General features: G+C 39.7%; 4 protein-coding genes across 7 annotated transcripts; 2 read left to right on the top strand and 2 right to left on the bottom strand.

The window, feature by feature from the left end:
- Positions 1–1362: 1362 nt before the first annotated feature.
- Positions 1363–15805, bottom strand: rtf1 (RTF1 homolog, Paf1/RNA polymerase II complex component). The gene is made up of 18 exons (XM_006798595.3): positions 15634–15805; positions 8217–8327; positions 7940–8090; positions 6930–7131; positions 6596–6713; positions 5718–5829; positions 5495–5633; positions 5203–5380; positions 5001–5083; positions 4797–4884; positions 4597–4704; positions 4421–4498; positions 4099–4220; positions 3795–3852; positions 3207–3284; positions 2844–2945; positions 2598–2712; positions 1363–2450 (listed from the first exon to the last, which is right to left on the bottom strand). Exons 1-18 carry the CDS (start codon positions 15715–15717, stop codon positions 2344–2346), a joined length of 2034 nt encoding a protein of 677 aa, XP_006798658.2. The 5' UTR covers positions 15718–15805; the 3' UTR covers positions 1363–2343.
- ndufaf1 (NADH:ubiquinone oxidoreductase complex assembly factor 1) lies at positions 12877–18553 on the top strand. 3 transcript variants are annotated; one of them, XM_006798594.3, is made up of 5 exons: positions 12877–12928; positions 17060–17599; positions 17794–17979; positions 18094–18168; positions 18280–18553. In XM_006798594.3, exons 2-5 carry the CDS (start codon positions 17087–17089, stop codon positions 18418–18420), a joined length of 915 nt encoding a protein of 304 aa, XP_006798657.2. In that variant the 5' UTR covers positions 12877–12928; positions 17060–17086; the 3' UTR covers positions 18421–18553. The 3 variants fall into 3 exon arrangements, with proteins under 3 accessions (XP_006798657.2, XP_087689061.1, XP_087689060.1); XM_087832935.1 differs by lacking the exon at positions 12877–12928 and adding an exon at positions 15448–16272 and having other exon boundaries at positions 17063–17599; XM_087832934.1 differs by lacking the exon at positions 12877–12928 and adding an exon at positions 15448–16272.
- Positions 18542–22024, bottom strand: nusap1 (nucleolar and spindle associated protein 1). The gene is made up of 12 exons (XM_006798592.3): positions 21741–22024; positions 21515–21583; positions 21239–21430; positions 20918–21101; positions 20730–20825; positions 20337–20449; positions 20197–20247; positions 19939–20105; positions 19443–19606; positions 19223–19339; positions 19032–19134; positions 18542–18949 (listed from the first exon to the last, which is right to left on the bottom strand). The coding sequence occupies exons 1-12, from the start codon at positions 21813–21815 to the stop codon at positions 18862–18864; spliced, it is 1419 nt and encodes a 472-aa protein (XP_006798655.2). The 5' UTR covers positions 21816–22024; the 3' UTR covers positions 18542–18861.
- On the top strand, positions 21306–25756 carry oip5 (opa interacting protein 5). 2 transcript variants are annotated; one of them, XM_035911092.2, is made up of 6 exons: positions 21306–21505; positions 22159–22416; positions 23796–23862; positions 23986–24108; positions 24409–24490; positions 24693–25756. In XM_035911092.2, exons 2-6 carry the CDS (start codon positions 22242–22244, stop codon positions 24783–24785), a joined length of 540 nt encoding a protein of 179 aa, XP_035766985.1. In that variant the 5' UTR covers positions 21306–21505; positions 22159–22241; the 3' UTR covers positions 24786–25756. The 2 variants fall into 2 exon arrangements, with proteins under 2 accessions (XP_035766985.1, XP_087689062.1); XM_087832936.1 differs by lacking the exon at positions 21306–21505 and adding an exon at positions 21597–21683.
- The last annotated feature ends 53 nt before the right edge of the window (positions 25757–25809 follow it).

Genomic DNA, 25809 nt, shown 5'->3' with positions numbered 1-25809 from the left:
TCAATAACCTTAATTATGGAACACATGGACGTTACCAAGTAGATGTTCTGCTAACCCTTTACTACTGTCACCTTCCAGTCCTTGTGACTCTTTCCCGTTCAGTTTTTAAATTTTTTTTGCTGTATGCTTTGGGTTGCCTCTGAAGGTTCTCAGGCATCCAGGTCATAGTAGTCTAAGGAGCTTGGAAAGAAAAGCCTCTGGACTTCTTTGTTTCTTCAAGATGTTTCACCTCTCAACTGAGAAGCTTCTTCAGTTCTAAGACCAATTGGTGGAGAGTCCCTTTGACCTATTATCCATTTGCACTATGAAGCACTGTTCAATGAGTTTGGGAGTATTTGGCTGAATCGGAACAGAGAATATAGGTCTGTAGACTTTACCTTTCATCCTGCTACTTCTATCAGCAGTCACATCATCAGTAAACACTAGTGACCCGGTTCCACTGACAGCCACACAGGCATATGCTGTAATATTATTTCCATTACATTGGATGTGGTATGGTTCAGCTGTTTCTGTGCTTCTTCATACTTTTCTCTCCCATCATTCAAGTGCAAGTTCTTCTTGGTTTCATCTGTTCAAAGATTTTTTTCTCAGAACTGCATATTTGAGGGTTTTCTGGCAAACTAATCTGTCCTTCTTGTTCCTGAGTGTAATCAGTGTTGTTGTAAACCTCTATGCATCTCCTAAATGTAGATCTTGACAATGATATGCCTAACTGCTTGAGAGTGTTCTCAACTTGGTTAGATGTTGTGAAGTTTTTCATCATAACCATGGATATAATTTTCACTGTGCCCTTTAGCTGTCTTCTTGTTTTTTGGAGCCATTTAATGTTGCTGAGCTGCCCAGTGCATTCATACCTTTTAATAATTTACCAGAATGTTGTTATCCAGTTCCTGTGACATTCAGTCTAAGGATGACCTCCTTTGCTTGCATCTGCATGTCTTTGGACTTCCTACTTAAGAGTTGTCAAATACAAATTCAACATTTGGAATCAACTCCAGCCTTTTTATTGGCTTCATTTGTCAACAAATGGTGAATAACACTTGTCAGTTAATTGCTTTCTTACTTTTGAGTGAGGCACTAGCATACAATCGAATGTGACTGTCTTCTTTGAGGGCACAATTCATTTGCTCATGTGTTGGCAGCTGTATCCAGACAAAACTGTCACTAGTTTTCTTTCCAGTCTTTGAAATCTCTCTCTTCTTACCTCTGCTGAGCTTGTTCTGTACTTGAAGGTTCTCTTTAAATTTCTTGATGATTACTTCTAACTCCAGTTCCTGAAACTTGGAAACATTGTTCTAACTTTGTATATTCACTTGCCCTCATGTGTAGTCCATGCAAAAGACAGACAAAATGACACAGAAGTTATGAAACAGTGCCCCTTTATTTTTTTTCCGCACTCACTCAAAAATGCATATTTACATGGCATGCCACATCAAAACAGGAACTGACTATGGACACAATCAATAACACATAGAATCTGCTCTGGGAGTTGAGGGCACGGGAGTTATCCCATGAACAACCAACCGAGGGAAACCAAAAATGAAGCAACACTTAGAATAAGGTCGGCCATACAAAAGAGTTCCTCTTTATTTAGGTTGATTAAAAAGTGACAGATGTCCAGCTGACCTGTACTGAACGTTTTACATTTTTCATGAAGGGCCAACACTGTGGTTAAGTCAGAGATGATGATAGTGAGAACTCTGCAAATAACCACAATGCTGTTGAAATTTAGGATGGAATGCAAGTGCAGATTTTCATACATACAGAGGGGGGAAAATGTACTATTTTAATTTATTACTGATGAGAACAAGCTGGTCAAATCCGAAGATGTCCATAGACTTTAAAATGCCTAAACAACCTAAATTGTCTAAGATAGGTTCCTTGTTCAAGGTAATAATCCACAAGCGCCATGTTGTCTTTGTCCTCTTGGAGAAAAATTAAAAAAAAAAAAAAAAAAAAAAAAGGGAGTTGACTCCAGAAGAGTAGGAGAGAAGTTAAATACGTTAAAAAACAAACAAACAAACTCTGTATACAAGTTTGTCTGTGAATGCAAAAAGAACAAAAAAAACCCAAAAAACAAACATAACTGGACAAGGTTTTCTTTTTTCTTTTTCCCGAGAAAGATCCTTTGAGAAAAATGTTGTCTCCGTTTAATCAGTATTTCCTTTGTGTTGGATGAACAGTCTATTTTATCATCATTTAAACACACATCCCTCAGGAGTCATTCACATTCTCGCTCTTGCTCATACATACAAACACACAGTCTCTCACTTTCACTCACATACACACACACAAACTCTTGCTTACACATGCAATGTGGGTTCTCGATGAGGTTCTGCCACATCAAATCAGCCCCCTCCTCTTCTTGTAGTCTTCCAGGTTGAGGGACCTGCGGGGAGCGCCGTCCTTCACTGGCAACGCGTTAGAGCTCACAGACAGAGACTTCGCCTCTGCAGACAAAGAGCAAAATTACACAACTTCACTATATCACTGTGATACACACTGGCATTCACCTTGTGCTCCAAGTAAGCAGAACATCTAGGTCGTATAGCTTCAACAGTACCAAAAAACACGCAAGGTTAAAACGAGGGTCTCACCTGCATTGGGAACCTGTAGGTCAATCTTTACATCAAAGTCGTGAACTTTAAACAAGTCTTCCGAGAGGTCGGTGGTTGGCTTCGGAACATCTTTGTCTTTCGGGTTTGTTTGACCCTAAAACAAAGAAAGTAAAGATTTCTTCAGGATAAAGAGCTACAGTTCAGGTTAGTACTCATCACTCAAGCCAAACTTCAACACCAGTTTTGGCATAATTTTTATGAGCTATCAGGGAGGGTCCTGCTTACCAGTTTGTTCTTCTCTGGACTTGAATTGTCTGGTGTTGAACCAGAGCCATATTTCTGGTTTAGGTGAGCAAGAATAGCTGCATGGACTGACGGATCTCTGGCCTGCCAAATTAAAAGAATCACAGTGACAGATCAGATCAACAGAAGTAGAAGTAGTGGTAGTTTAGGGACATTTCAGACTGCTGTTATGCTGCATGCACATAATTAAGCATGTCTTCAGTCTTATTTATAACAATTCAGTCATTTAAACTGTCACCTTCATGATTCAGGTATAAGTGTTTGTGAAAATGAGGCACGTGTTATTTCAGTGTGTTTAAACAAGCACAATTATCCAATCTGATAAATTTATTATAGAATACTTACATTAGACACCATGGTGGGTTTGCACTGTCTTCGTGTGAAAGGATCCATTTGTTGGTTTTTGGCATTTTGTCCTTCAGCCTGTTGGAAAATAATTAATGTTATGAAACATAGCAATACCTAAAATTCATAGGTATGTTATTTATATTACACATGCAATAGGACGTGACGGTTTTAAGCCTCTGCAGGTTGTCTTGGACATACAGGTGCTATAGTATAAAACTCTTAGGCTGGCAGATGCCTGAAGTGAACCACAGTGATACTGAACACGGTCACAGTAAAGCAGCACCAGATTAAGAAAACACCTGACATGAGGAAGCACTTTGAGGAAGATTATGAATGTACCTTTTTTTATAAAATGCTGCAAAAACAGACTCCAAGTGTAAGAAAACAGACTTTATAGCCTGATGCTTGAGTCATTGGTGGTTTTCCTATCCATAGATGTATTAATATGGTGTTATGCTGTCAATATTTTAGCATAAAGTTATGAATAATGAGTAATTGCATTATGTAATATAGCTTCTTTTTTTTATAGCTCATCTGAGGCTGTGATGAGTATATATGGTACTGTTTAAGAAGGTGAACACTTACCACAAGAGCTTTCTCAGATTCAACAATGTTCCAGCTTCTGTTCCTCTGATTAATGTAGCTAGGTGACAAAAGAACAGTTTAACGTCATTACAGAGTAATGATAAAGGACTGTATTTACATATCACACAAAGTTTTTTAAACATAATGCCTGGGACTACCAACAAAACAATTTAGCTGTTTTTCTGTAGTTTACAATAACTTTATTTAAAGAAATGAGTGTTTTAAACTGTGTACTTTAATTCAGGAACTTTGCATAGCCGTTTTATTAAACAAAGTAAAATGCTTATAAGTGTAGATTGTGTACCTAATAGCAGAGATGTTCTTGGTCCTTTGTCTGTCGAGGGCTTCTGCCCTTTCCTCAAGCTCATTCAGTTCATCCTGGATCACTTTCACTCGTTCACCATCTCCACTTTCCTCTGCCATGGCCTTCAAACCAAAAGAGAAAAAAGACAAAAAAAATGAAAAGGTAAGCCTGATTAGCCTTCGTCTCTCATCAAAGTTCAGTTCAATGACATTTGCTGTCAGTGTCCATGTTTTGTTGGTACAGATTTACAGGTTATCAGGGTGACATTTTCTTGATTCATTATCTTGGAGTTTAAAAAAAAAAAATACTGGTTTTCTTTTACCTTATCTTTGAGTAACTGCGTTTTCTTCATGGCATAATTTGGTGGTGCTTTTCGGAATCTGTCCTTTTCTTTTACAATCTGCAGAGAGTTTAGACAAAACATTTTTATGACCGCTCATAATTAATGACGTCAGAAAAAAGAATGAAGACCTAGTAAAAAAAAAAAAAACGACTTACATCCTCAATGTCTTTATCATTGAACTTGTAGTTGAGAGCTTCTTTGATGGATTGCTCCTTCTTGGTAATTTCATCCAGAGTTGGTACTTGCATTCCAGCAGCAATCATCTGGGAAAAATCGATGAAACACATTTCAGCATCACTTTATCGATTATATATTTAGGACTGTTTAAACATTCTTCTTTTATAAAATCACCTACCGCCTCTTTCCACTTCATGAATTCGCTTTCTGTGAACTCTTGATTTGATACAAACTCAAGCCTGAAAACCCGTGTGTCACCACCATGCCTGTAGATGATTTACAACATTAAGAGTTGTGTTTTTGGAAACCAGGAAAAAAAAATAACATGAATAAATATCCACCATAAACTAAATGATCCATGTATCCATGACAGTATGCCTACCTTAACTGTAATCCCTTGTTTGTTCGTGTTGATCCAAGCTGGTAAACCTTTGCCGTCTCTACTACATCAACAATTTCAGCAACCTTTCAACAACAAGGGAACAAGAAACTCAAACATAAGTAAAAATACTTCCAAAATAAATAAATAAACCTTACAATAATATATTGGTGGTTGAGGAGATGTAACGAGAATATAAGCTTACCCTATAAACTGGTTTACTGCTGCTGTTCCCGATTCCTATCCTTACAAAGCAGCCAGTCACAGTCTTAGCAAAGAAGGGCATGTGGCACCAGCGCTCCAGCTTGTGTCTGGACAAGCGGATCCTGTTGAGTTCATCTGGTAGGGAAACGGGCTGTGACTTTGGTGGAGTCTCCTCTTTTCTGGTAGCAGAACACAGTTTAAAATGTTAGTCAGAATCAAGAGAAAAGCATCAAACTTGACCATTGCTCTTCTTGTGATGGCACTGTGGTGAATGCACTGGTTGATACACTTACTCGTCTTCATCGTAAGATGATGAACGGGAGCTGCGATCGCTTTTGACAGATGACTTGTCATCATCCTCCTCCTCTTCTTCCTCATCGTCAGAGTAAACCTCACTCGTCTTCAGCGGCTGACGCTTAGCCAGCAACTCCGCTGTTAAGAGACAACACGTCAGCGTTTGAAAGACAATCAGATTGGCACAACAACCTGTCACAAAGGAGTACAAAGCATGCCAACCTGTTTTATTTTTCTTCTTCTCTCGTTCAGCCTTTAGTTCTTCCATAGCCTGGGATTTTTTGTCAAGTTTTTCATCACGCTTGGATCGTCTTTCCTTGTTGTGGGACATGACCTGCAGACATGAGCATGTAGAGGTTAGAATTAGAAATATGATAAAGACAACGTGTAATGCCACCCCTTCTCATACCAGGCAGAAATGAGGAGGCATCAGATTCCACTCAAATTACTGAGTGAAATTAAGTTATTAAGTTCAGTTCAAGCTCTTATTTAGGCAAGACTATCAATGATTGATAGATAGAGGCTTTATTAATCCTACACTGGGGAAAATCAGTTGAATTAGACACCCCAATGTATTATAGAAGACTAAATTGTACTATATACAGTAAAAGGCACTAAAAGACGTCACAGATATCGCAGTGTTCGTTTGACTTTGGGACCTGAAGCGGACGGAGTTTTGGACCCAGATTACTCCTAAATTTACGAGCACCTTAGTCCGACAAATACGGCAATAACGACAGCCCGCTTGCATGTTTTACAAAAGAAAGTGCTTTGGTGGGTATCTGACAGACAAACACCAAACCAGTTCCACATCACTGAAGTTGCACCATTTTTACAAACCAATTCTGTTTCATCAGTTTCACTCAACGATCCGCTTCCCCCCCCCCCCTTCTCATTCTCCGTTGCCGCCATGCTTTTTCAGCCATGTGCATATGAAAACAAAGGCACTGTGCATGCGCGTTTTACCCATATTCTATCGCGATATTTTATTTTCTTATCGTTGCCCAACATTGTACCGGTATTACCGTGAACAGTATAATACGGCCCGGCCCTAATAGTGTGTCTAATATTGTTTTAGATGTGTGTGAAACTAGACTCACCACTTGTGTATCTTGAACCTGAGATTGCTTCCTTTTTTCTTGCTCTTCTTCCTGCTTTTTCTTCTTCTCCTCCTTCTCCTTCTTCTTTGCTGTCTTTAGTTTCTTCTTGATTTCAAACCTTTGAAAACAAGCAGAATCCTGAGTGAATAAACAGTGAGCTCACGTCATAAGTTAAAAATGCCATGTTTTTGCATTGTATGGCAAGTTTGTTGAAGTAAAATAGGAGTGCTCTAGTGTATTCTAACAAATAACTTGTAGGATTTTATTAACAACTAAGAAAAAGTTATTTATGCCAAAGACAACTTTTTATAAACGATTTTTATTCCCCACTCACCGTCTCTTTAGCACCTCTCGTTTCTCAATTCTGTTGAACAGCTCTTGTTCTCTCTCCTTTTCTGTCATCTGCTCAAGTCGAGCTCTGTCCTCAGCATCACCCATCAAGTCATCATCATAACCATCCCTGAACACCTCGTCCTCAGAGGAGTCCGAGTCAGAGCTGGAGGACGAACTGTTGCTCTCTGAATCAGACACCTCGCCTAAAACATTTCAAGGAACCAGAGACAGGGAACACAAAAAACCAAAAAAGCTGTTTTCAAATCAATTACAAAACAAAAAGGTAGACACGTCATCGGAGAGATTTTAATTCTAATATATCTGACTTTTGTCTACGAAATGTGTCATAAACAGCTTTTATAAGCAGAATTTGGAAGGGAAGCTTTTAACCATGAAGCAGTTCTAAATCCTTTTAACATTGCCAATGTAATTAGGTCCCAAAAAAAGTTAATAAATAAGTGTAAATGGCTTAGTGAAGTTGTACTGTAGGCTTTTCAACAGTATAGACCGTTTTATGTCAAGCATCCACTATCTGAGTGGATTACCAAAACTGAATTGGATTTGTGAACAACCACAAATTCCCAGGAGAATTTTTTTTTCAGGTTTTTCTTAATGCTGTCAGCCAGTTCACACCAGGACAATGTGACAAAAATAAACAACAGCTTAGATGCTTTGCTGTGAGACACCTGAGATAAACAGGATGAGTGAGTGAGTCATGTAATCCTAACCTCTTGAAAAACCTGTGGATGCAGCACTGTAGTGATGTATAATCTACAGTTCTTAATATGTCTGGATGTCCCGCTCTACACTTCATGGAACATGTTTTGAACATGAGAACGCGTGCAAGTCTGTTTTGCTCACCAGTTTAGTAGCATTTCAAGGCTACTAAACTTATGAACAGATGTGTGACTTAATAATATATATATATATATTTTTAAAAGGCTGCAAAGAAGCCTTATTTAAGAGCAGGGAAAATATTTTTCAATGTGAGCACTGAATTAAGAAACCCACCTTCCTCCGGTGCAGAGCTTTCAGCTGAGCTGTCCCCATCTGAGCTACCAGACGCTGTCGCTTTATTAACCTTCTTCTTTGTAGCGTTCTTCTTTTCAGACCCTTTGCCCTGCTTAACCTTCTTTTTGCCTTTGGTGCCACCGACCGTCCACTACACAAAAGGAATGAAAATGTAACTTTTGATTATATATTAGACAGAGAATTGAGGTTTAGTCTCCTGTGCCTCACATGTCCAAAACTGTAAGGTCTTTTAGAGTAAATACTAATAGTGCTATACCTCGTCATCACTGTCAGATGTCTCAGAGTCTGTGGAAGCTGCTGCTTTGCCAACAGGTTCTTCTTGCTCACCCGAATCAACCCTTTTCCTCTTTGCCAAAGACAGCAGCTCCTGAAAGTGACAAAACAGCGATGTGGTTCACCTACAGTGAGGGAAATAATTATTTGATGCCCTACTGAATTTGTAAGTTTGCTCACTTACAAAGAACTGAACAGTCTTTAATTTTGTTCCATTTTAATGAAGAGACAGAATATCAATCAAAACATCCAGAAACAACACATTATATAAAAGTTATAAATTGATTTGCATGTCACTGAGTGAAATTAGTACTTGTTTGATTGACTAAAGCCCAGCCAGAATTAAGGCTCCACAGGTTAGTACACCTGCCTACAGAATCAATTTCTTCCATTCTGATCTCACGACCACCATAAGTAAGACCAAGAGCTGTTAAAGGATGTCAGATATAAGATTGTACACCTGCACAAGGCTTGAATGGACTACAAGACCACCAGCAAGAAGCTTAGTGAGAAGATGACAACTGCTGGTGCAATTATTTTGATCTGAAGACAGTTGGGACCACAGTCAGTAAAACACCATTTGTAACACATTACACATAATGAACTGAAACCTTTCAGTGTCCGCATGATCCCCCTGCTCAAGAAGGCACATGTACAGGCCTGTCTTACGTTTGCCATTGAACATCTAAATCACGTGTCAAAGTCAAGGCCCATCAAGTATGGATGTACTATTATTGTTATGCATGGCCTGGCGATATGAGGCGCTAATAATATACAAACTACAGATCCCATAATGCAGCGCTGCAGCCTCCTTGCTGAACGCTAGGCTAACTGGGAACATTCCAGCGTCAATCAAGTCAAACTTCTGTTATTGCGAAGCTAGCCGCTCACAATGGTGGAGAGAAAAGTTGATTCTGGAAGCAGAGCCTTTCAGCACCAGTGGGTGACTGAGTATATGTTTACAGACATTACTGGTAAACCTGTGTGTCTTATTAGTGGAGCTAATGTGGCTGTAATTAAGGAATTTAATTTAAGACGGCACTACGAGACAAAACGTCAGGATAAGCTTAAAAACCTAAACGCAGAGCAGAAACTACAGGAGGTAGAAGAGCTAAAGAAGAATCTGACATTTCAGCAGACTTTTTTCACCAGAGCAAAAATCACAAAGTGAAGCTGTTGTGAAAGCAAGTTTTATTGTAGCAGAGGAGATAGCCAAATGAGCCCGGTACCACTCTGAAAAGCTGCATGATGAAGGTGTGTGATGTCTTGTGTCCAGACAAAACGCAGATTTTGGCAAATGTGAGCCTGAGGAGAAATATGATTGCTGATCGGGTTTGTGAGATGGCCACTGATTTAAGAACACAGTTGTGTGAAAGAAGCAAAAACTTTATTGCATACTCTCTTGCTGTGGATGAAAGTACAGACATGATGGACATTGCACAGCTGGCCATCTGCATCCGTGGAGAGGAAATATTGAACATTGAATCGATGCACGGAACAACAACAGGAAAAGACATTTTTTAAAAGGTATGTCAAAGTGTTACCGACATGAAACTGCCCTGGGACAAACTTGATGGACTTAAAACAGATGGAGCGCCGGTGCTGTGCGGTGAAAAAAGCGGACTAGTCAGCAGGATGCGAGTAAAGATGCAGGAGGAGAACTGTACCAGTGAGTTAACAGCATATCACTGCATCGTAGGGGTGGCTGTAGCTCAGGAGGTAGAGCAGGTCACCTACTGATCGGAAGGTTGGAGGTTCGATCCCAGGCTCCTCCAGTCTACATGCCAAGTATCCTTGGGCAAGATACTAACCCCAAGTTGCTCTCCGATGCGTCCATCGGAGTATAAATGTGTGTGAATGTAGTTAGAAAAAGCACTAAGTATAGATAAAGTGCTTGTGAGAATGGGTGTGACTGGGTGAATGTGGCATGTTGTATAGAGCGCTTTGAGTACTCCGGGAGAGTAGAAAAGCGCTATATAAGAATCAGTCCATTTACCATTTACACCAGAAAACGCTGTGTGGTAAAGTTCTAAAAATGGAGCATGTAATGATCACCGTAACGCAAACCGTAAATTTTATCTGAGCTAAAAGTTTAAATCAGTCAATTTCAGTCTTTTATGTGGGAAATAGATTCAGAGTTTGCCGACATTCCATATCATACAGAGGTCCGCTGGCTGAGTTGGAATAAAAATTCTCAATAGAGTTTTTGAGCTCAGCAAGGAAATCTGTCAGTTCATGAACATGGCATGTATGTTGCGGTGAAGGCATTTCAAGTGAAGCTGTCACAAATGCACCAGGTGCAACCTGCCTCACTTTCCCTGTTGCCAAGTAATGTTGAACCAAGTCAGCGGACTTTGCTGAACTGCACCTGTGCAGATTCAGATGGAGCTGCAGTGTAATGATACACTCAAGGCAAAGGACGACACTGAATGGCCCTCACAGTTTATTAGTTCCATTCCTGAAGCAATGCCCAGCTCCGTCTATATGCGGCTCCAACCTTCTGTATGCTTTCATTTATTTTTTCTGGGGTTTTTGGCAGCATGTTCATATTTCAAACTTGCATAATTTTGATAGGATATATTTTTATGAAGAGCAAAATATTTAAAGTTAAAGTTTTGTTTTTTTTTAAGTTTATTTAATCTGGAATAATATTCCTGTCTGTTTTTATTCATATTTATGTTTAAAAAACATTGTTTTAGTGTGTTCAATAAATGTTTATCTTGTTTGGCCCGCGACCTAAAGTGTGTCTTGAGTTTTGGCCCCCTGTGCAATTGAGTTTGACACCCCTGATCTAAATGATTCACAGGTTTGGTGAGAAAGTGCTGTAGTCAGACAAAACCAAAAATCAAGTTCTTTGTCATCAACTCAACCTGGCGTGGTTAGAGTAAGACAAATGCCAAGTATGATCCAAAAAACACCTTGCCCACAGCCAAGCACAGAGGCTTTGGGGCTGTTTTTCTGCTAAGGGTAAAGAACATCACTACATTGAAGAGTCAAGTACCAGAAGATTTTCTGGTATGTGAAGATTTTCAGATAAGAGTCCCTTTCCGTCAACCAGAACACTCCGGAGAGGTCGTGGATGGGTCTTCCAGCATGACAATGGCCCAAAGCATACCACCAAGGCATCAGGAGTGGCTAAAGAAGCAGCAGATTAAGATAATGCAGTGACCTAGCCAGTCTGAAAAGTGTGAAGGGAGCTGAAGCTTTGAGTTGCCAAGCAGCAGCCAAGAAAATTAAAGAACTTCTTTATAAATGAGCAAACACACAAATTCAGCAGCGGGGTCAAAAAAAAAGTATTTACCCATACTGCAGTACAAATGGACAGAACTTCTCAAGCCACTTGAACTGAACTGAAATTCATATAGTGGGACAAAGTCAGAAGAAGTAGAACACTTTAAATTTAATGATTAAACCCATGGAAAGCTTCTTTTTCTTATTATTTAGCAGCAATCTGTTTCCCAGAAGTAAAATTACATGTGCCTTGTATTTCTCAAAACACCTTCCGATATTAGTTTGATGATTAACTTGCCTCAACTATATTTATGTAATGCTGTTATTCAAGACAACTACTCAAACAGGACCTGATAACACACAAAAAGAAAGTGAACCTGCATACTCTACTACTATAAAATGTAGAAAAAGAACAACAAAACTATGCTCTCTCTCTCTCTTTCTCTCTCATTTGAGAGCTTTCATTAAATACTATTTCTTTCCCTGTGACATAATATAATGCAGGGAGGATCAAGTCGGGACACTGATCAAAGATGGTTTCTCTCGTGAAGTTCACAATAGCAGCTTGCTTGTTTAACAAAGACTCCATTTGGTTTATTCAAGGTTACCGACTGTATAGAGCAGCAAAGAATGTAAAGCCTGACAAAACTGCTATATTCTCACATGGATGAAGCAAGACATGTGGTATTTGTACTAAAGAGCAAGCAGCGTAGAGAAAATTTGCAATTCAGCTTAGAAAAACAACCACATTTTCATATACAGCTTCTGCAGTTAATGTTAAGAAAGATTCACAGCCACATGCCTGTGAAAACAACCTGTTATACTACTCTAGGTCCTCCAAAACACTGAGGGCATCTCTTTAGCTTATCATGCATATTTTCACCATTGCTCCATATCATTAACAAGTCCTCTCAGTCTTGCAGTTTCTACTTTTTACCTGTACCCAAAGAAAGCCATGTACGTCTGCAGTTATTGTCCTCACCAATTTGGCCAAACACATATCCATGAACTCTGAGTCTGCTTCTATTGGAGGTCTCTTCCTGTTACAAAGGATCTTTCCTCACCACTGTCTTGAAATGTTTGCTTTGGGGCTAATTTGAGGGTTCATCTCTATGTTAAAAAGATCTAGAAATTCAATTTGTAAAAAAAAAAATCAAAAACCTTAACTTAAATTTAGCTAATTTAAATTTTGCAATGACCTGACTTATTTGGGTTTGGAAACTGCTGGCTCTTCCAATGAAAACTCAAATTCAATCTTTGGGAGACTCAAACCAAGTTTCTTCAGCAGCGATTATACTCATTGTGAATGTTGCTTGAGTGTTTAAGGTTCATGGTGAAACTTTTAATATCCACACTGAAGTGCTCAGAAAAGGAGTTCCAGGAACCAATCTCAAAATAGCATTGCAGGAAGAACCAGCGCAGAGACTGGACATGAGAAGAACGGCGCCTTGGCTACAAAATAAGGTTGGTGAATTAGAGGCTTATTAAAATGCCTTCTCCTACATGTTCTGGCTGTCATCTTTGACACATTGTGCCATGGATTCACAGACGTCTTACACATCTATTTTCTAGTGCAATTACAAAACAAATTTGGTTATTCAGACCATGAGGGTACTATTGAGAAACACCAACAACACTATCATGCTGTAAACATGAATTGATGCATGTTGCTCAGATTAATGTCAGGCTTAAACAGCAGCAGAGTTGTCGTCTTTCTCACAAACTGTGTAAACAGGCATGCATGACAATGAGTAACTATGGTTACAGTGTGACGCTGTGAAGCTCATGATTGCCAAGAAAAGATCTTAAATTATTATGCATACGCAAAATCAAGAATGAACCTCAGTGCTTACGTTTAAGTAATATGGATATATACTCTGTGGGTGGCTGTAGCTCAGGAGGTAATCACAGGGTTGGTAGTTCAATCCCTAGCTGTTCCAGTCTGCATGACAATATCATTAGGCAAGATACTAACCCCAGCTTGCTCTCAGATATATCCATCGGAGTGTGAACGCTAGATAGGAAGCACTTAACCATAGAAAAGGTGCTTTTATGAATAGGTGAATGAGACAAGATGTATAAAGCGCTTTGAGTCCTCAGAATAGAATAGTGCTATACAAAAAACTGTCAATTTACTATGTAGCGTAGATTACTTTTTCAAACATAATATTATTGACACAAAACTATATACTGTGTGAATAATCATATTTTAGAAGGAAAAAATTAACCATCTGTGTGCATTTTATGTAACTTATCCTATAAACATTTGTTGTGCTATTCAGAGCTATGCATGTCTATTTATTCAAAGTGTGCCGTAATAAGAAGAATATTTGAGTCTGATTAGTGCATACTGATTCTTTCTATATCCAGGACAGGAGGAGAACTGATTGCGTACTTAAAAAAGAAAGGCAGGCTAACACACCTGATCACAACTGTTATAGAGTATGATATTTTACTATAATGTCTAATTAACAACTTTAAAAAGTTGCTGCTATCAAGTGAAAATCCAAAATATTTCTGGGTCCTTTTAATCACCCAAAGTTTCAAGATCCTAGCAATGCCTCTGGTAACATTCGACACCTCATTCTTCAAATCTTCTTCTTTCAGCTGCTTCCTTTAAGGCTCACCACAGTGGATCATCTGCCTTGAGCTCACACCATCCCTAGAATACCTGCATGTACTCCTTTACTACATCCATGAACTACATCTGTGGCTTCTATTTTTCTCCTTCCTCACAGATTCATATTCAACGCCTTTCCTCCAATATATCCACTATCCCTCATCTGCATATTTCCAAACCATTTCTAACCGTCTCCAAACTGCTCAATCTGAATTGTCCCTTTGATGTACTTTTTATTTTCTTAAATCTTGGCATTTTCTGATCACTCCCAGTGATCAGTGATCATCTCTACCTACTCTACCCTGTCTGCACTCTCTTTTTCACATCTCTTGTCTGTTGCTTTGGATGGTTAACATCAGGTATTTAAATGCATGTATCTTCACTTGCAGCTTTAGTTACACCTGTTTCCCTCTCGTTCACATACTTTTTCTGTTTTGGTTCTACTGACTTTTATTCCTCATCTCTCCAGACTTACTTCCATCTGCTCCCAGCTCTCAATACAGATCACTATGTCATCTGCAAACATCTTAGTCCATGGAGACTCCTGCCTGATCTCACCTGTCAACCTGTCCATCAACACTGAGAAGAAGAAGGTGCTCAGAGCAGATCTCCAATGTAATCCCATCCCCACCTTAAACCCTTTCTCTTACCACACACCTCACTACTGTCTCTGTGTCCTTATACATTATCCTGCACCAGCCTCACCTGACTTCCTCATGCAGCACCACAGATCGTCTCATGGCACCCTATCACACGCTTTCTCGAAATCCACAAAGACCGTGCAACTACTGAAGATAACTATATTAATCCGCACTTGGTCAAAAAACACGCACGATCAAACCTACTGACGGTTTGAGCAACCAAAGAAGCTTGTCTTACTGACCCAGTCTGATCTTCTGTGGTCACCGTTTCTGTTTTCTCGAGGAAAAAAGCAGACGGGTCAAATACACGTGAGATTACAGGTGATGTGAACAGCGTTGGCAGCTCTTCAGACTGACATGCTTCTCTGCCAGCTCCAGTTTGACAACAACACCACCGAAATAGAACTTCGTCTCATGACGTCATGCAGGAGATAATGTTCTGACTAAAGCAAACGCGACTCCAGAACGATTTCACTTTGTCAAAAAAAAAATTCCAACACATTCCATTCCAGTTTAGTCTGAACGCTAACGCACCAGTTATTCAACAGAGCACGACTGCAGTCACGCAGCTTACGGCTCGAAACCAGTCAAAGGCCCACGGCGCGGCATTTTCATGGCTACTTAATACTGCATGATTGCAAGCGTTGGGTACCTTTCATAACTTAACGAGCTGGCTCTGTTCAAACTCAAACACTTTCCATTTTATCCAGTACCATGCGGAAACCCGTAAACGCGTAGTAGAAACCTAGCTCCGTGTTAAGATTTGAGTGTTTTATGACAAAGGAAACAACGGTTGTAAATAAAATAGGCCCACTCAACGCAATCAGCTAGCACACATTAGCGTCAGCCTCAAACTGTTGTCAACTTCAGAATCCACCGATGGGGAAAAGGGTAAAAATAACACCTACCTGATCTAAATTATCGTCACTAGCGCTGTCTTCGGAGTCAGAGTCAATAACGACTCGACCTTTCCGCTTCTTTACATTCACCATGATTAGCTGCAGAGCTAACCCACTAGCTACCACTGTGTCGTCTAATGTAATGTTCTCTACGATAGCTGTCGCTGCTACCTGGCTAACTCCGGAGTCGATCACACAAAGGCGGCACTGCGCATGCGCGCCTGTATTAACAGCTTGATTGACGAAAACATGTTTAAGTTAGATATAACAAAAAATTTTGTTCTTGGTCTCTGTGTATTAAATAAGAAGATTCAACTAAAGAACATACTGCAGAAACGGAACCGCTGGATATAAGAGGATATACAGGTAGCACAGAGAGGAACCATATATGAGTACAGGAGTCAGGACAGTAATCTTTGATGCACTGAAGCTGTGTTCAGTGATTACCTTGTGGCTCATTCAGTGACATTTCTGGTCGAAGGTTTGCTGAAGGAATTTCAGTCGTGTTGGGTTACCTATTTTTACTGGGACAGCGTACACCAGCAGTCTATATATTCTTTTGTTCCTCATAGCATAGTGTATGATGAAACCTAACCCAAACAAGCCCTGATGTATCTACGAGACATTTGCTTCTACATCGTGGTCAAGGTAAACGTAAACAGTTTACACTGTGTTAAGTTATTAACTGTAGTTTACGTCATGTAATTATTTCCACGAAGTAAACAGTTTCAATCATTCCAGTATGGTTAAGCTTTTGATTAATTTGTGTGTTTAGACAAATATAGTTCGAAATGTATCTGACAGTCATTCTAAACGAATAGCACACAACCAATTTTAATTCTAAGGACTTAGAGGTAACAGTCTTTATTCACCAACTGTGTAGACAGAAAAAAGTAAGTAAACCTCCTCATGACCTCTCCCGAAACAACTTGGAGTCAGGTGATTGAATTAAGAAATGAGAGTGTGATTATAGAAATGCCCCTCCCTAATCTAGTAAATGTCTTGGGTTGAATTTTTCTGTCTTTAATGTTTTCCCTCTTGTTAATAATCTTTCGCGGTGTAAAACCCTTCCAGAAACTTCTTTATGATCTTTGCTAATGTCATTTTTCACCAGCATTGTGTTAACACACATGTGAAGGCTCCAGCCCAGCAAACTGCCAAAACTTCTGCTCACACTTGCCGATATGTGAGCAAGTGTGAAAATGAGTTTATACGTGAAGAAAACCCATGAACACATAATTCAAACAAGAAACCTTTAATTTTTCTTCATAAATATAGTTGTTTGAAGTGGGACATTTTAAATGCCCTCTATTGGATAATTATACAAAACGATATAAATATTGTTTAAAGTGTGTCAGGCCATTATTTTGTTTTTGAGAGACATATTCTTGTTTATATTCATTTTGACTCTGTTACTCTGTGTTCTGTATCTCAGCAGTGAAACCTGCAGATCAACGTTGAAATGTCCCTGCAGAGGATCACACACCTCCCCTCTGGGAGGCTGCTGAGCACAATCCTCCACCACCAGCTGCTTCTCCCCTCCACCATTCCTCTCACTGTGCCCAAAAGAGCTGTGATCCAGGGTGAATACAGACGACCCGGCCAGCCCAAAAAGACCAAGTTTGCCTGGCAAAAGATTAACTTTAATTTCTCAAAAGGTTTGGAGGGGATAAAGAAGCATTTCACACTCCTGAAAAAGGAGTTTACCGACCGCTGGGTTGGCCCTGAGGGTAAACCGATTATTGAGCACATGCTGGAGCAGAACAGAGTTGTATGGGAGTTCAGAGGTCCAGAGAGCCTAAGGGAGTGGACGGTGTCCTCTGATCGTGAGATTGGAGGCCATAGTGAAGCTTACCTGAAGCTGGGAAGGAACAATAATACCTGTTTTCTGTACGGGACACTGAGCTCTACTCCCCCACGAGATGGAGAAACACGCTACAGTGGATACTGCACTATGCGCTCAAAGCAGCCTCTGGTTAGTATTAACTGCTGAATACCATGTTTTTGTTGAATTCAGTAGCGCAGAGAGATTAGTCTCCCTCCAGTAATTACTTTTCTTTTAGAACATAATATAGGATGGATGCAGAGGGGAGGAGGGGGTTCCCCCATTGCAGTTTATCAATGAAAGTTTATGTAAATGCCAATTTCCAAGTCTTTTGTGTCTTCTAGGCTTCCTTTGATAGAAAAAAACACCATGATTGGAGCAGTTTTAACACTCTGCAATTACGTGTACGTGGTGATGGTCGCCCATGGATGATTAACGTCTCAGCAGAAACCTACTTCTCTCACCAGAAAGATGACATATACTGTTATTTCCTATATACCAGAGGAGGGCCCTACTGGCAGGATGTTAAGGTGAAGTTTGTTTTTTTTAAAGTAAAATTATTTAACAAATCTATATAGGTCTGTTTAAGAGGCATGATAGTATCAAATATGTTGATCAGCCTGACTTCAAATGCTCTTCTGCAGATACCTTTCTCTAAGTTCTTCCTTACACATCGAGGGAGGGTACAAGATGACCAGCATCCTGTCTGGCTGGACAAGGTAGTGCAAAGAAAAATTCCCTCACAAAGTGATGATAAAATTGATGTATCATTACCCTAATCCCTTTTTAGCTTGTGGCCTTCACATTGTTTTTTGTATTTCTATTTACAGGTTAACACCATTGGGTTTACTTTGGGAGACAAAGCTGATGGCCCATTCCAGCTTGAAATTGATTTCATTGGTGTTTGCAAAGATTATGCACACACAGAGGAGTTTGCCTATGAAGCATACAAGAGGAACCCAGAAGTCTAAGAACGGTTAATGTTAATGTCATTACAGATTTCAAACTATTAATATTAATGACTTGTGCAGACTGTTTATTATTAAATGATGTATTAAATACCACAAGAGAACAAATAAAAAAGACAAGATCTTGGGTCAATAACTCTTTTATGAGTGCCTCAATTCTAGCAAAAGTAATAAAGCAAATGAAAATTTTAATTAGCAGTTTCAAAATGCAGCAAAACAGGACAGACTTCAAATCACATCAAAATATTCTTTTAAAAAAAAGGATTAGTTTGAGCTAAAAGTGTTTAAAAGACAAGCAGGATTTGAACCTCAAAGACGCTGGACAGTATATGTAAGCTTCTACTTTTCTATAGGGGCTACAAAATGCTGAAACTGAAGCTGCAGACAATGAAATATTTACACTTCAACAGGTTGTAAAAACGGCCACGAGCAGGCGCAATATTTTTATGCCATGACAAGGCCTCTTCTTGCCCCAAGCATACTTTCTTTCTTCTGCTTCCGATCTTGTATCTGCTTTGCTCTCCTGCCCTCCCTAAAATAAGATTAAAGATATTCAGAGATGTTGCATGAGCAAACTGCAATGGGAGAATTTTCAGCGTCAATTAAAAACCTACCTTGACTGGACTTTGTGCTGTTTGTAAGCTTCCTGGTGCGGATTTGAGATAGACTTGTTCATGGCCATGTTTTCTTTGACATCTTCAAATGGCTTCAGTTTACCTATGTATAAAATAAATAACTGAATGCTACATCTTGTCCAATCAAATGGTGTTTCACACAAACAGGGAAAATGAGAACATTTTTATACCTTTATGAGGCTTGTAGGTGAGGGGACGTGACAGACTCGCCTTCAGATCAAAGCTGGGTTTCTTGTTTGTGCCAGGCGTTGTTGAAGTGCTTGTGTTGCCAGTGAAAACAAATGGTCCTTGCAGAGGGGGAATAAAAAATAAATAAAATAAAAATCATCTACTCTGTTTAGAAACATATACTTCTAATATATCATTCCAAGGGTTGAAAGGCCAAAGTACCTGGAGTTTTTGTGGCAGAGAACGATGCAGTTTTGACACTGCTGGGCTTTAATCCATTGGCGGTCTGTTTCTGCGGGGTGCTGGAAGCCACGCAGGGTGACATGCGTGCAGGTGTCTTCACCAGTGACCTTTTATATTCATTGTCATGAGTAGCTTCTGAGAACCTGTATGTAGACAGTTCTCATTAAAGCATTACATTGAATACAAAACTTGATTGTTTCCACTTTGCAATACCACTTGAAGTTTATTTTGGAATATCCACTCTTGAATTCAGGTTTATCCTTTAGAATGAACCATTATTTCACAAGTTTTGCAAACAGAAACTGCATGGCTAAGTCATACGTTTTATACACCTGTGCGAATGTGATTGATAACTAATGAGAAGATTAAAAGACTGTGACTCAGTACTTTTGTCCATTTAAAAGACATATTAGATCCCGAAGAAATTCATTAGATTTGTTGTATCAAAAGGCCAGAGGATAAAACGGTGACTCACCGAACATTGATCCTGCGAGTAGAAAGAACAGACGGCCTGAAGGAGGTGACCTCCTTTGCAAGAGGTTTTTTGGTGGCTGAAAGCACAGTGTGCCTGCGGTTTTCTCCACCTGGTGTCTTGTTCACTGGTGCAGGGCTGAACATGGAAGCACGAGTTGGATTTGCCCTCTGTGGGATTATATACATGTGTCATTAGTGTGCTTCAGAAGTAATCGATAAATACATCAAATGTGGGTGACCAGTAGATGGTGGTGCTTACCACTTGAGCTTTGCCATCAACTTGCAGCAGTTTAGTTTTGTCGGACAGACTCTACAGGTAAAAAAATAAAACTAAGATAAAGTTCAAGTAAAAGTTACTTAATTTTTCCTGAATAAAAATAAGCCAAGATGATTTGGCACCTTTAATTCCTTCACTGAATTTCTGTACGTCTCCATCTGTTTCGTCTTCCGCTGGACGTAGGAATCAATGGACTCCATCTTGTTGAAATGAGCCTCATGAAGTTTTTTGAAATCTGGATAAACAAAAAATGTAAATCAATATTCAAAGATTTATTTCATTTATTTATTTATTTATTTTTGGGGGGGGGGGGTTAGTGTTTTTTAATCCATTAAGGTTTTATTTACTCAAGCAAAATAGTTGTGCATCTATAGAAAACAGGAAAAATGTCCAGATTTCTCTGAAATAAAGTAAGACAGGCTCTGCTGTACATAGCAGAGACTCCAAAAAAAGTTTTTGCTGAATCAGGCACAAAAACAACCATAATCATTGAAAGAGAAACAAACAAAACTTACTGGGGGTAACAGGCTTCAACAAAGGCTTACTCTTCTGCTGGAGACGAGGAATTCTACCAGCTTTTGCCCCTTTTGGTGCCTTTTTTGGACACAGACCTTTAAAGGTAAAATTTGTGCAAAAGTACATGATCATAAAGTCCAAGGAAGAAAACATAAGTGTGTATCAGCTTTTATCAACTATTACTAACCTGTTTCAGCAGTCACTGGTGCTTCATCCTTAATGGCAGGCTGTAGCTGCTGCTCCTCATGGTCAGCAGTCTGGATCTTTTTAGGAGGCTCATTTTTTTCTTTATCGTTTGTAGAGGACACCTTTCTCTTCTTACCACCCCTGGCATTGCAGGGTGCAGTAAGTGCATCAACTTCAGTGTCATCCTTAAAAAGAAAAATAAGCATAAAGGTTTTAAACCTCCAGAATGCAAAGAACCTAAACAGCTGCAAAGCAACCCTATGCACAGGGATATAGAGTGCTTCAGATGTATTTATGTTGAATACAGTGTAATGTATAATACCTTTGCAGCAACTGGAGGCATCTTGACATCGCTTTTAGTCAGTGTCGCAGTATCAGAGATTTTTCTCTTGTTACCCTTTCCTTTACCTCGACGTGTGTTCACAAACCCAGTAGTGCTGGAAACTTCTTCCTTGCAAGATGAATCCAGGACAACCTCAGATTTCTCCTGAGCTTCATCATTAATATCTTGTCCCTGGAATAGTCATAAACGCATTAGCGCTGTGCACATGAGATGCTGACAACAAAGCCAATACATTACAAAACAGCAGTAAGTTACCTGCTCCTTTGCCTCTTTGTTCTTTTCTTCTTGATAGTGCTGCTTTATGGCCTTCAGAAGTTTGTCGGCCTAATGTTGCCGAAAAAAAACGGGGAAAATGCATTTTAGAGTAGTCTGCCCAACACACGTTGACGTTAGAGAACAGCCAGCTACCGTTAGCGAAAACAAGGTAAGTCTACCATAACCCCGCTAGAAGCAAATTTTTAAAAAAGTACCGCCTCCTTACCTTCATGTTCGCCTTGAGTCCCAGCTCCTTAGCGAGACTTCGCAATTCTGTATATTTCATAGAGTCCAAATCCATGCCGGTATGACAGTTTATTTCGCTTTTTTTAAGAAAATCCGCGCACACGTCGGTGTTTCTCCTCACCACAAACGGCGTCGGTTAAAACTAGCCTCCGATTCAAAACACAGTAGCGACACATTTGATTGGCTCTTCACTCTAACCGGATATGCCTCACAGCCAATCAGAACAACCGTGCATTTTCGGGATTTTTTTTTATCCCCCCCATGCTTATTTTTTCTTTCTAAAATCGTATTTTTATTAGAAATGTTATACATCTAAAATATTAAAATTTAATCAGCCACAATTTTTTTGTTAAATTTGTATTAAAGTGTTATTTGGTATCTTGTGCATTTCTTTGTAGGGGCGTGGTTACGCTGAGGGCGTGCTTTCCTCTGTTGTTCAAATTCGCGAGAAGGGCAAGTTGCTGGCTAGGCACCGTGAAACATGGAATTTAACGACAGCTTTTTAATTAAACACACCGATGACCTAAAGCTGCCGGTCACAGAAACAGTGCACAGGCAGCAGATGACTCTCCACTGTCAGCAGTGCAACGCCGTCCTGGCGGACTCCACAGGCGTCTGTGGAGAGATGAAAAGCATGGACTCGCTTATGTGCTTAAGTAAGTACACTTCATTTCTAAAAGCTTGTTCGCTGAGGCATTGGGCTTGTGTTAAATGTAGTATCAGTTTACAGTGCTTTTAACTAAACTCAAAATAGATGGATTTTGACTTGTTTTTATGGCGACTGTTTACATCATATGACCTAATATGTTGGAGTAAGATAATCAATGAGATGATAAATACATTATTCAATAGCAATATGGTAGTATGCCTGGTGATAGATGCCTTTCCTGTAGCTGCAAAGCTGAATCAGTCTTTTAGAGAGACTGCCTATTCAGCGCAGTGGTGGATTATCAATGATGGATAAGTTTCATCACAATATCCTCAAAGTTTCCAATTTACAGCCAGTTACAGAGTCAGCCTTCATAATCAGTTTATTCAGTCTTCTCCCCCAGCAGAGTTCAGCCTACTGTTGATGTGGACACCCAGGTACCTGTACTCCTCCACCACCTCAAAAGGAACCTTCTGAACTAGATCACATTCCCTCTGGTCTTATTCATATTCAGAAGCAGATGAATCCTCCCAGGCCATGACACAAAATCATCCACTAGTGCTCTCTACTCTCCATCCTGCCTCTAAAATCAAACCGTTGCATACTCATTAGAGTATTTCTGTAGGTGCCACAACCCAGAGCTAAACTCTTCAGTGTCTTAGGTGTGCAAGGTGAACAACAATGGAGATTGCAGAGTCCCCTGCAGAGCTCCTGAACTGAACATCACCAAACACACAGAGTACTTCCCCAGTCTCATATGCTGTGGCCTGTCTGTCAGTGGATGTGTTTCCTGACATTTCCTGTAGATTCTCTCTCAGTAGCAGCAGATGAAATTGTGTTAAATGCACTTGCAAAATCAAAGAAGGTAATCCTCACTGTGCAGCCATTAATGTCTAGATGGCAGTAAGCTCCCTGCAGGATGTAGGTGATTGCTTCCACATTTGGTCTGTGTGCAAACTGCTGAGGGTCAAGAGATGATTTCACCTGTGGTCTCAGCTGGGCCAAGATTAGTATCTACAGTATCTTTGTCACATGCCGTGAGGGCAGCTGTTTGATAATCGTTAAGCTTTGGCGGTGTTGAGTTCTTTGGTACTACTTGGGCCAGTGCACTTGCTCTAGTGTAGTTTCTTCTACTGTCTGTTTGGGAGTGGAGGGGATGGAATAGCCTGCCTGTTGTCCTGTCCTCAACACCATTGAACACTTGTGGGATCAACTGGGACGTGCTGTTCGTGCCAGAGTGACAAAAACAACCACATTTGCTCCCTAATGCTTTTTTAATGTCTGTTTTTTTCAGGGGTACTATACTTAAACTCCACTGATGATTTTCAAAAGTTTTATGCCAATATGATATTTCTACCTAATGTCTTTCTACCTAATTTTCTTTAGGAGTAACCAACGATGTAGTCATTAGTGACAAGATGGAGTCAGAACATAAAGGGGAAATGACTAATTGGTGAGTAGGGTTAAGCTGCAGCGTTTATTGACCTTGTAGAGGAAATTTGTTTTGTACCACAAAGCACAGCTTAGACTTGAGTGGTATAGACAGGTTGTTAATGAATGTCTTGATCACTCCCAGCATCTACAGCTCTTTAAAATGCCGTGGCTGCCGCTGTGCTCTGGGGAAAGTCATTCACTCAGCACCCTCACGTTTGGCTCTGATTCGGTCCATCTTTCTCCTCTACAAAGCAAACATCAACTGGTAAGCCCTCCGGTTTCTACTAACCACACGACCATATTGACTACTTGTGTACATGTTTGTCTGGGGAGGGTAGAATAAACATGTGGCTTATGAGCTTTCTTTGTTCACTTCATATTGTGAGCTCAGGTCACAGATGAAACAAACCCTGTATATGTTGTACACTTGATGAGTAGGTTTATCTATTCACTTTATAAATAAGTGGGTGGTAATTATATTTTTCATTCTTTAATGGAAACCATTTCATTGAAGTTATTTTTTGCACCCCTCGATCTTCAAGAACTTGCTTAATTCTCTCTGCAGTTACATCCTCAACAGCAGCTCCCTGGTGAAGGCATCCACACTCACATTTGATCAGAAGCCGCTCAGACAAAGCATGAATGAGGTGGGACACTGAAATAATAATATCATGTCAGAGCAAGAGAACCAATTTTACTTTTTTTCATTGGGTTTTATCGTGGTTCATCAGTGCTTACACTCACTTCACAATAGATGAGATTAGTGCATAAAGCAATCCAGTTAGGAATGACATAAATTTTAATTGCCTCTGCTGAGCAAATAAATGTGTTACTTGCTTTCCGTTGCAGGTGAGACAACAGTTTGAAGCACAGCTGGAACAGATGTCACGCATTAAGAACAGACTGGTAGACAGAAGTGTTACCAGTAATATGGTCAACTAGTGTACACAGGACACCCAGCTCGACCTGGGATTAGGGAAAATATGTTCTTCAGTCTGCTGCGTACTGTAGATTGTTTTTGGTGATGGTGGCATTTATGCGCCTCCATATACTTGTAAAGAAAATTATATCACTAACAATGGATTAGAGCTGAAATGTGTTTGTTCCATTGGAAAATAAAGGGAAGATCAGTGAACTCTAATATGTCAGATTGTATGTAAACAATGGATGCAGCTCCAGCATTCAAGAGTGTGAATACTTAAACTTGACACAGACCTGCATTCTTTAGAAGGACCAGCAGAGGGCGCCTCCTCATTGAAAATTAATTCTTAAGGTAAAGATGGAAAAACCCTCCCGCTTCTTTGATCTGCCACTTTCCTGTTGAGTTTATGGCCTTGGTCACTATTTTTTAAGTCTTACTGAATACAGCATGATTATTTTATTTTGTAAATTATGGCCCCACTTAGGCTATAAGGATACAAAACAAAATGGTATGCTTTATGATTGGCTAGTTGCTACTGTGTGACCATGAAGTGTCCTTGGTTAATCAGTCAGATTCACCCCTCCCTTCTGATGTGTTGCTTGCTGACCAGAATGCTTCAGAACTGGACCTCACTGTGCCAACATCCATCTTTTATATACAGTCTACGTTGACAGCTACTAAGTGAAATTACTTTTTATTATTCATTTTCTTAATTGTTGTAGGTTAAATCAGGGCATTGTTGTGAAATATAAATGTCATTCCACCTGTATTGTTACTTTGGTTCAAAACATTGTTGCTGGTACCCTCACAAGGTATTTGTCTAAAATGGCAGAATGCAGATATTAATAATTGTTACAGATGATGGCAACAGTTGTTGACACAGCTTCTCAGATCCCTTCTCTGCTGCTGATAATGACTTCTTGCCAACGTTTGAGATGTATGGTCAATGTTCAGTCACGCTCAGTTCAGTTCAATTAAAATGTCAAAGTAATCTTGATTTACTGTCGTTTGTTTGTAATGGACAGCATACACCCAGTGGCCACT

This window comes from Neolamprologus brichardi, chromosome 19 (assembly GCF_056152115.1).
Source record: "Neolamprologus brichardi isolate AB-2024 chromosome 19, ASM5615211v1, whole genome shotgun sequence".
Classification (NCBI taxonomy): Eukaryota; Metazoa; Chordata; class Actinopteri; order Cichliformes; family Cichlidae; genus Neolamprologus; species Neolamprologus brichardi.
Note: the sequence above shows the minus strand (reverse complement) of the source record. Positions and strands in the feature narration are given on the sequence as shown.